At 39.3% G+C, this 11,227-nt stretch overlaps 1 protein-coding gene across 1 annotated transcript; it reads left to right on the top strand.

The window, feature by feature from the left end:
* Positions 1 to 589: 589 nt before the first annotated feature.
* LOC306696547 (ice-structuring protein RD3-like) lies at positions 590 to 5,716 on the top strand (the record flags this gene model as incomplete). Its single annotated transcript, XM_079160201.1, has 4 exons — positions 590 to 886; positions 1,064 to 1,267; positions 3,590 to 3,774; positions 5,632 to 5,716. The coding sequence occupies exons 1-4, from the start codon at positions 671 to 673 to the stop codon at positions 5,714 to 5,716; spliced, it is 690 nt and encodes a 229-aa protein (XP_079016327.1). The 5' UTR covers positions 590 to 670.
* Between the last annotated feature and the right edge of the window lie 5,511 nt (positions 5,717 to 11,227).

Genomic DNA, 11,227 nt, shown 5'->3' with positions numbered 1-11,227 from the left:
CTAATCACCTGCACCTTCTTTGTGTATTTAAACCTTGTGTGTCCCTTTGCTCAGTGTTCGTTTGTCTTTGGTGTAACCTGGTCTGTCTGTCGTCGGCCTGCCATTTCCTCCTGATACATTTCGTGTCTGCTGCCTTTTGCCGTGTTCCCTGATTCTTTGGATGTTTTATTTTCATGGACTTGTGATTCACACGTTTTTGTGTTGAATACTTTTTTGTTACAATTAAACCCACAATTATCCAACCTTCCGGTTCCGGCGTCTCCCTGTATTTGGATCCAGCCCTTTATTTTCTGCAAAAACCTTACACAAAGAGTTATATTGATCAAGTGTGGGGTGCTGTTTACTGGAACATCCTGCTCCAAGCCATGGTAGAAAAGAAAGGCTTAATCTGCGTAACAATGAACACACAGATATACTTTTTATCCGTAAAGCTTAGAACATGTGCATATAAGTGCTTGTTATTCGACAGCAATAACAGGATATGTATGCAGGCAGTCGGCTAATGCATGGATCACAAGTTAATGAAAGTTTGTCATAGTTTGCACAAAAACAAGCTATAAAACAGTTTACTGATACGAATATAACATTTCCATTACTGTTGGCATAAGGAGGCGGTGCTAGTGTGCCAGTCTCAGTGGCCTACCACTTTCAGGCCAATAGGAAACATGATATGCCGATTGATCAGGAGCTTCCGCTCCAGGAAAGTCCTCCCACACACTATATATTAGATGTGCAGCACATGAACCTGTCATGTCAGATTCAAGTCTCAGCTATGGCTTTCACTTCGTTCTCCGCTAATTCATTCCATTTTTTCACTGGTTTGTTTTTCATTGTCTTTTCAGTGGACAAAATTACTTCAACCGGCATCCAGCTGTGCGATGATCAGGTGAGATATTCTTGCTCTACAAAAAAAAAAAAATTCAAAAATGTGAGTCACAGTAAAATAAAATGTTTACAGTTTAGAAAGACAGAGTACCTTTGAGAAAACATTTTTTAAAATTTTTTTTCTACTGTTCTATGACAACAATAATAATGTCAGACCTTTTATTTTCTATTCTTCAAGGAGGGTGCGTCCGTGGTGGCCAACCAGCTGATCCCCATAAACACTGCCCTGACTCTGGTGATGATGAAGGTGGAAGTGGTCGAGCCAATGGGCATCGCGGGCGAGGAGATGTGGAGATTAGTGGGAATGCAAGTGAACAAGGCAGTGAAGATGGGCGACACCCTCTTGCCAGAGGATGTGAAAGGGTACCAAGTGTTGCCTAACGTAAGCAAACTATAAAATGCATTTCCTGCTGAAAATGCGTTGGAATGCTGAAAGCTGAAATGAACTGCTGAAACATTGCTGAAAATAGAAATCCAATAAAAAAAAAATTGCAAAAAGCTTAATAATTCAAAAAGTTTAAAGATTACAAATATGAAAAGTCATATCACCCCTCTCCTGAAAGAGCTGAACATTTTAATATTTGAATGGTTTCTGTGGCTTAAAAAATGTCAGTAGCTGAAAGTATGAGGAAGTTGAAGGAAGTTGAAAAAGTTGAAGAGGTTTAAGAGGATTTTAAGATTTTCTCCATAGAGATCCCATTCAAAAAAGATTGCAAAAAGCTTAATAATTCAAAGTTTAAAGATTACAAATTTGAAAAGTCATATCACTCCTCTCTTGAAAGAGCTGAACATTTTAATATTTGAATGGTTTCTGTGGCTTAAAAAATGTCAGCAGTAGTGATATTTGTTGTAGTAGTAGTAGTAGTAGAAGTTGTAGTTGTAGTAGAAGTATTATAAGTAGTAGAAGTATTAGTAGCATTAGAATAAGTGTGTGTGTGTGTGGGGGGGTCCTCTAAAAGTATCCAAGACCTGAATGACTGAATGAGAGAGACACAGAGAGAGAGAAGTGTGTGTGCGTGCGTGTCTGTGAGCCTGTTTGTTTATCAACATTGCTGAGTACCTTAATCACGAACACCTGTGTGCCAGCAGCCTGTTCTGCTGCGCAATACACACCCATTATAAAGGCAGAAAAGGACTGAAAAAATCATAAAAGTTAAAATGGGACAGTTCAAAAAGTTATAAAGATATCAAAAAGCTGAATTATGTGGCAATAGATCAGGGTTTTTTCAACATTTTAAAGTTGAAATGGTGTCTGTAGCTGAAAGTATGAGGAAGTTGAAGGATTTGAAAGTTGAAGAAGTTTAAGAGGATTTGAAAATATTCTCCATAGACATCCCATTCAAAAAATAAAAATTCGAAAAAGCTTAATAATTCAAAAAGTTTAAATATTAGAAATATAAAAAGTTATAGCATACATGAGCTGAAAGAGCTGAACATTTTGATATTTGAACAGTTTCTGTAGCTTAAAAAATGAAGAAGAAGAAGAGGTAGGACGGAAGAAATATAATAAAAAGAGGAATAAAGATTTGGATAACAATAGTTGGAATGCTTAACAGCATTCAAACAATGAGTCCTACCATTAGAGAAGCTATAATTAGCACATCTTTTTGGTATCTTCCGTTGACTACTTAAAATCATCACTATTATTATTGGTCGCTTGTAGTGACGAACTCAGAGAATCATCGCCCAACTCTGCAGGAAGGAACTTGTAACATATAGATCCTTTTTTACAAAAATGCTCCGGTCAGAACAAAAAGAACTGCAGTTACAAAAATGCAAACTACACAGAATAAACAACCGTCAACCATCAAATGTGGGATGTGACGACATGTACAGTCTTCTGTATGATTCAGGTCTGTTCAGGGAAAATATAAGCACCACCTGTTCTATATCAGATAAGCACTATGGAAGGCTTGTAAAATGTCCTCACTCAATGGCAACATTTTTCAAGTGATATGAACATCGTCATCTCTGTTTGAAAAGATATGCCCCTGTCAGCTTTTCCTCACACTTATTACAATTGTGTTTGTAGTCTCTACCTAGATACATGTAGGCCTGCTGTATTTGAGAGGAAGGTTGCATTTCATGAGGGTGCTACGTGTGGCCCTTTAATAGTCAAAGTTTCCAAATATTGCGTAACAGCACTGTACTGAATGTAGAGAGACAATCCTTTTTAAGAGAGACAGCAACAAGATGGCTAACAATGCCATTGTATCATTGTGCTATTGGATAGAAGAGACCAGCTGATCTAGACAGCTGATATCATGATCAACAGCCCCAAACAATAACAGCAAGCAAATAATGAGTGTGCATGCGTGAGTGATTGGCAGATGTATGAGAAATAAACTACGGGCTTAGGCATGCAAGAGTATAGTCTTCCTGACTGAATTTATGCGAGAGCTTCATTATAGACATCTATTTTGTCTTTTCTCGTATGATTTTGGGATGGGCGCATGGGCGAGTTTTTCACCTGTCTCAGCCTGCTTTTACCCAAAATATTGTATACCTATTAGAACCGTTCCCACAGGGTTCAAATTAACGTTTTCGTTTAGTTTTAATCATAGTGAAACTCTGTAATTTGTATATTGTGGAAAATCATTTTACCTGCTGTTGAGTCTTTTTAAGAAAACATTTTTAAATTTTTTTTCCAACTGTTTCATGAGAACAATAATAATGTCAGACCTTTTATTTTCTATTCTTCAAGCTGGGTGAGTCCGTGGTAGCCAACCAGCTGATCCCCATAAATACTGTCCTGACTCTGGTGATGATGAAGATGAAGGTGGTCGAGCCAATGGGCATCCCGGGCGAGGAGATGTGGAAATTAGTGGGAATGCAAGTGAACAAGGCAGTGAACATGGGCAACACCCTCTTGCCAGAGGATGTGAAAGGGTACTGCATTCATGAATACGGTAAGCAAATGAGTCCTTACATTAGAGAAGCTGTAATTAACACATATTTATTGGTATCTTCCGTTAACTACTTAAAATAATTATTATTATCAACAGTTAGTTACATATTATGGGAATTCAATTAATTGACTGATTGGTTCAGAAGGTGTTTTGAAGTTGCTCTCCTCTTTGTGGAATTAGTTTTGTGTGTGAAGAGCTGATGGTGTGTTACGGAACACCACAGACGTTTCATTAAAGATTCGTGGAGGTTGGACACAATCAGCTGACAGCCTCTCTGAGCCTGTGAAACCACCTGACACATTGATTTAGGAGTCGTCACAAAACCCTGAGCCTTTGCCTTAGCTTATTGTTGTGTGGTAACCTAAAATGCTTGTTGTTTCCATCCTCTTCTCCCTTTTATCGCTGTCTCTCTTCTCTTCTTGCTGCTCTGTCGTTTTGGGCGGATGTTTGTCCAGGGTGCTAGATGAAGACTTCTACAAGCAGCCTTTCTCTGAGCTCATTGGTTATGTGTATGTTGCTCCAACTAACATCCTCCCTTCTTATGTTTTTTGATTTCTTTCCCCTTCCATTATCATCAACTCCGAGCATCCAACCATTGTCATCATCTCATTACTTATTATTATGTCTGCATGTCAAATACATGACAGAAATGTCCAACAATTAACACTTACTTACAATAACTGTATGAAGTGTTTTGTTTCTACTTAACACCTTTTTATTCCTTTCCTCAAATTAATCTTCAAAATATATTATTCAGGAGTAGGATGCGTATAGATTTGTTTGAAGCAAGTGTGGTTTAATAATTGGACTTGGGTGTTTTTGCCATTAATAATATGATAAATTGAACTTATAGCTGCACTAATAAATATATATAATAAATATAACAGTGGGTCACGTGTGTAATATGAAAGAGGTCGCTTGTAGTGGCGAACTCAGAGAATCATCACTCAACTCTGCAGGAAGGAACTTGTAACATATAGATCCTTTTTAAAAAAAATGCTCCGGTCAGAACAAAAAGAAATGCAAACTACACAGAATGAACAGGTCTGGGTGTGATGTTATGCACCACACGCAGACAACCCTCAAATGTGGGATGTGACGACATGTGCAGTCTTCTGTATGATTCAGGTCTGATCAGGAAAATATAAGCACCAGCTGTTCTATTTGAGATAAGCATTATGGCAGGCTTGTAAAATGTCCTCACTCAATAGCAACATTTCTCATGTGATATGAACATCTGTTTGAAAAAAATCTGACCCTGCCAACTTTTCCCTCGCACTTATTAAAATTGTTTGTAGTCTCTACTTAGGTACATGTAGGCCTGCTGTATTCGAGAGGAAGGTTACATTTTTCGAGGGTGCTACATGTGGACCTTTAATAGTAATAGATTCTAAATGTTGAGTAACAACACGTACTGAAGGTAGAGAGACAGTCCTTTTTAAGAGAGACAGCAGCAAGATGATAGGCTAACAATGTCATTGTGCTATTGGATAGAAGAGACCAGCTGATCTAGACAGCTGATATCATGATCAACAGCCCCAAACAATAACAGCAAGCATATAATGAGTGTGCATGCATGAGGAGAGTATTTTGAATTTTCTCATATGATTTTAGGAGCATGGGAGAGTTTTTCACCTGTCTGTTTGCTTTTAACCCAAAATATTGTATTAACTAGAACCGTTGTCACAGGGTTCAAATTAATGTTTTGATCATAGTGAACCTCTGTAATGTGCATATTGTGGTGGAAAATAATTGTACCCGCTGTTGTGTCTTTTTAAGCTGAAATAAAGAAGGTCGTGAAACAGAACTTGTCTTTTAGATAATGTATTCTTGCAAGAGGCATCGCGGCCGAGGACATGTGCAAGTTAGTGGGAATGCAAGTGAACAAGGCAGTGGAGAAGGACGACACCCTCTTGCCATAGCTGGTGAAAGGGTACTGCGTAAACAAGGTGTGAGGGTGCCAAGGAGTTTATGAATTGGTAGAAAAGGCCCATAACTTGAGATTCCTCTGGGGATATTGGTCATTTTGTTTGGTGGTGATGGGAATTTTCCGACATTGAAGTACTGGATGATGAGTAATTGGGCTGTGCATTGCTCTGATAGTTTCAATATATCACAGCTGGGGTTAAAACCGATAACTTCTTTGCTCAAATAACTTTTTATTGTCTAAAAGCGGTGGTGGAAAATTCTTTTTAACCTCCCTGTAAGAAATAACCCGAGATGAGAAAACTCTGAAATACAAAAAAACATTTATTGAACAGAAAATAATAATAATTCAGCTGAATGGATAGAGCTCGTTCCCCACAGATGTTTCGGAGGTCTAACAACAAGGAATAGTTTAACAGAGTATATATATATATATATATATATATATATGATCATTATCTCCTACGATGAGGTGAAACCCAGACATCGGACCTCCATGTCTGTTAAACTGTATAATGAGACATGTCAATGAGTTTCATAATCAATTTGTAAGAAATTATATCATCCAAGTATATAATAAACATCCAGAATCACCGGTCAATTCAATTGATTTCTTTATCAAGTAAAATAAATGGAAACACTAACTGTTTAGTGAGATTATATTTGTGAAATAGCAAGCTATAATAAACATAAGTATTACACAGAAACGTTACTTCCATAGTCCTAATGGGAGGGAAAACTCAGATGTTGCAGAATCGGCCTTTTTAAACTAAACAGTGGATTGCGCATGTGTGACGTCTAAAATGTTTTGGATCATTGGCACACCCTTCTGATGCGTGTTCAATTGGTACAAGCATAGGCTGTGGTCATGTTTTAAGCACGTCACAGTTGGTGTGCTGCGGGACTGTGAAACGCCCTGATGAGAGGGGCATCCAGAATGTCAGCCAAAAAAGCGTCACACTGATCTTCAGAGTTCCAGTCGCTAAGGCGTGCAAAACTCAATGGCATAGTCTGCAACTGTCGGGTCTCCCTGACGCAGATCCATAAGTCCCCCGGTAGGATCAGGGCCCTTGGAGATTCCCATACGGGGCTCGTGTGCTGGAGCGGGCATCAGAGGGACAGGAGAAGGAGCTGAGACTGCATGCTGGGTCAGGGCTGCTGTTGGACCTGATCGGCTAACGCAGACAGAGCCTGCTCCTGGGCTGCCGCTGACTGACGTGTCTCAGCGGCGATGTTTGTCATCAGCGCCTCATGTTGCTGGAGAGCCCCCTCGATCCTCTTCAGGACACCCAAATGCAACACACCAGATTCCAGGGATCGTTGGCTTTTAGTACAAACTTGCAGGCAGAGTCAGAGTCAGGAACAGTAGGCTGGTGGGTTTACCAGGAATAAGGCGAGATGAGTAGAACAGGGGCAGGCAGGGTCGGTAACAGGCGATCAGTCCGTGATGGAGAGTCTGGCATAGAAAAGCCAAGGACAATCTGGCAATATGTGTCTGGGAGGCAGGAGTCTATATAGTGGCTTGATTAGTGATCAGAGATAGGTGAGTGAACAGGTGAAAGGAGTTTGACTGATGAGGAGGGAGTGACTGACAAGTAGAGTGAGGAAGGTGCGGAGCTGAACTGTGACAGCAAGATGAAGTGCAGACCGAGAGATACAGCATCATGCACCAATCTATTAGCCCTGTACGCAAACTGATCTAGCACAACACTGACACAAGTTTACATACTCTATGCTCAGACGCTTTGATTACAACAGATGAAGTCTGTAGCCATTTAGACGGCTAACAATGGGCTTCTTAGGCACAAGAATCATTACCGCAAATGTAAAGAGAGTCCGAGTTCTTTATCGCCCCTCTTGAATGCATTAGCTTTTCTTCCTGCATAGCACCGTAACCATTAACATGCAACTATTTACTAAACCAAATCTCAGTTTAACAAAGAGAATATCTGCAAGATGCTTTCTTAACAACACTTACCACAGTTCAATTTAGAAGCTTATTTGGTGAGAACACTACGAAAAGGTCATTACACATTTGGTGAGTCAATACTTTCTGCCAACACTTTTCTATTTTGACACGTTAAGATTTCTGGTATTCTTTTAGGGAAAACAAAAATAGAAGTAATGTTGTACTTGAACCACTAGAAGAAGCTGTTGTACAGCTAGATTTATCCAAGCGAGATTTTCAACTCATCTCTGACTGAATACAGATAGGAACTTTGTTTAACTCCATCCAGCCAGTATTGTAGTGAACTGTAAACTGTTGAATTGAATGTTAAATTCAACTAAATGTTTTCGTTTAGTCTTTATCATAGTGAAACTCTGTAATTTGCATATTGTGGTGGAAAATCATTTTACCCGCTGTTGAGTTTTTTTAAGCTGAAATGAAGAATATTGTGAAACAGAACTTGTCTTTGAAATTATTCATTCTTGCAAGAGGAGGAACAGTTATGCAGAGTCTGTAGAAGTGCACACTCCAGAGATAAAGTCACAGAGTTATATTGATCAAGTGTGGGCTGCTGTTACTGGAACATCCTGCTCCAAGCCGTGGTAGTAAAAGAGAGGCTTTTTCTGCGTAACAATGGACACACAGATATATGTTATATCCGTAAAGCATAGAACATGTGCATATAAGTGCTTGTTATTCGACAGCAAGAAGAAGAGGATATGTGTGCAGGCAGTCGGATCACAATTTATACAATGAAAGCTTGTGATAGTTTGCACAAAAAATAGCTATAAAACAGTTTACTGATAAGAATATAACATTTCCATTACAGTTGGCATAAGGAGGCGGTGCTAGTGTGCCAGTCTCAGTGGCCTACCACTTTCAGGCCAATAGGAAACATGATATGCTCATTGATCAGGAGCAGCCGCTCCAGGCAAGTCCTCCCACACACTGTATATTAGATGTGCAGCACATGAAACTGTCTGTCAGATTCAAGTCTCAGCTATGGCTTTCACTTCGTTCTCCGCTAATTCATTCCGTTATTGTCACTGGTTTGTTTTTCATTTTCTTTTCTGTGGAAAAAATGACTCAAACCGGCATCCAGGTGAGATATTCTTGCTCCACAAAAAAATAATTCAAAAATGTGAGCCACAGTAACATTACATGGTCACTGTTTAGAAAGAGAGAGAACCGTTTTTTTTCAATTATGCCATGAGAACAATAATAATGTCAGACCTTTTATTTTCTATTCTTCAAGCTGGGTGAGTCCGTGGTGGCCAACCAGCTGATCCCCATAAATACTGTCCTGACTCTGGTGATGATGAAGATGAAGGTGGTCGAGCCAATGGGCATCCCGGGCGAGGAGATGTGGAAATTAGTGGGAATGCAAGTGAACAAGGCAGTGAACATGGGCAACACCCTCTTGCCAGAGGATGTGAAAGGGTACTGCATTCATGAATACGGTAAGCAAATGAGTCCTTACATTAGAGAAGCTGTAACTAGCACATCTTTTGTGCTATCTTCCGTTAACTACTTAAAATCATTACTATTATTATTAACAGTTAGTTACATATTGTGGGGATTCAATTAATTGACTGATTGGTTCAGAAGGTGTTTTGAAGTTGCTCTCCTCTTTGTGGAATTAGTTTTGTGTGAAGAGCTGATGGTGTGTTACGGAACACCACAGACGTTTCATTAAAGATTCGTGGAGTTTGGACACAATCAGCTGACAGCCTCTCTGAGCCTGTGAAACCACCTGACACATTGATTTAGGAGTCCTCAGAAAACCCTGAGCCTTTGCCTTAGCTTATTGTTGTGTGGTAACCTATAATGCTTGTTGTTTCCATCCTCTTCTCCCTTTTATCGCTGTCTCTCTTCTCTCCTTGCTGCTCTGTCGTTTTGGGCGGATGTTTGTCCAGGGTGCTAGATGAAGACTTCTACAAGCAGCCTTTCTCTGAGCTCATTGGTTATGTGTATGTTGCTCTAACTAACCTCCCCTTGCATTTTTTAGTTCAATATTTATTTTTAACTACTTTGATTTTGAATTGTTTCATGCTTCATCTAGCTTTTTCTTTCTTTTCCAAATGTCAACCACAGTAATAATTATTCCCCCATATGTCTGCATGTCAAATACATGACAGAAATGTCCAACAATTAACACTTACTTACAATAATTGTATGAAGTGTTTTGTTTCTATTTAACACCTTTTTATTTCTTTCCTCAAATGAATCTTCAAAATATATTATTCAGGAGTAGGATGAAATAATGTTGTACTTGAACCACTAGATGAAGCTGTTGTACAGCTGGATTTATCCAAGCGAGATTTTCAACTCATCTCTGACTGAATTTTAACTCCATCCAGCCAGTATTGTAGTGAACTGTAAACTGTTTATTGTGTGCATTAATGTCCCAAATGTCCAAAAACACTGAGCCAAATGTCTTTTACTAATTTTTTCATCTCCGTGAACATGCTCCAGGGCAAGACACTGAACTGTTGTCTTGCCTTGTTGGTACTTCATTGAATCAAGGGGCTCATTTACCCAGTTCTGTTCTGTAATTGTAATTATTATAATTATAATGATACTATTAATATTACTACTAATGAATTGCTGGAAAGTTATGGTTGTTTTTCAACGGTGCGAACCCACAGTTACACAACCAAAGCTTCTTTAAGTGTGTTTATCCTGGATGTCATAGACCTTTCCAGAAGTTCAGAACATTGAGTTTGTAATTTCTTTATTTTGTTTGTTTTACAGTCACTCGTCATCAGAGATTGAGGATACCAGCCAGACGCTGCAGTCAAGTCCTCTTTCAAGGTGTTCTCTCTCTTTATTGTTTTCATTCATGTGTGAGTTCATGCAGTTCAAATTAACTATAAATGTGTATAAGACTTGTTAACAAGCTAGACTGTGATGCAGTTCTATTACACTGTTCTTGATACCATTTCAATTCAGCGTTTCACTCTTAATGCTATTTTAATTCAGTGTCTGAGGGAGTGACGCCGAGATCGAAAAGATGCCGATGGTGTGCACCTGTGGTTCAGCCGTATGTACCTTTCCTTGGGGTGTGGCACTGTGGTTCAGCGTGTTGGAAAAATACACAATGATACATGCATAATGCTTGTACTTTTCCATGATGCGTGGTAACTGAAAAACAGACTAACTGAAACTGCTTCATCATAGCAGTGACCTTGCAAAACACAGAATGTCTTGGAAGACAAATAACACACCTGCACTCAGTCTCACAATCTAGGGGTGCGCCACTATTGTTCGGCCGTATGTACCTTTCCTTGAGGTGTGCCACTATTGTTCGGCCGTATGTACCTTTCCCGGGGGTGTGCCACTGTTGTTCAGCGTGTTGGAAAAATACACAATGATATATGCATAATGCTTGTACTTTTCCATGATGCGTGGTAACTGAAAAACGAACAGTGAAACTGCTTCATCATAGCAGTGACCTTGCAATCCACAGAATGTCTTGGAAGACAGATAACACACCTGCACTAAGTCTCACCATCGACATTTGTTTCGAAGGAAGATAAGGAAGTACTGTTTCAAACCG

The sequence above is a fragment of the Pholis gunnellus genome (genome assembly GCF_910591455.1).
Source record: "Pholis gunnellus genome assembly, chromosome: 5".
NCBI classification, from domain to species: Eukaryota; Metazoa; Chordata; class Actinopteri; order Perciformes; family Pholidae; genus Pholis; species Pholis gunnellus.
This window is presented reverse-complemented; position numbering and strand designations above follow the sequence as displayed.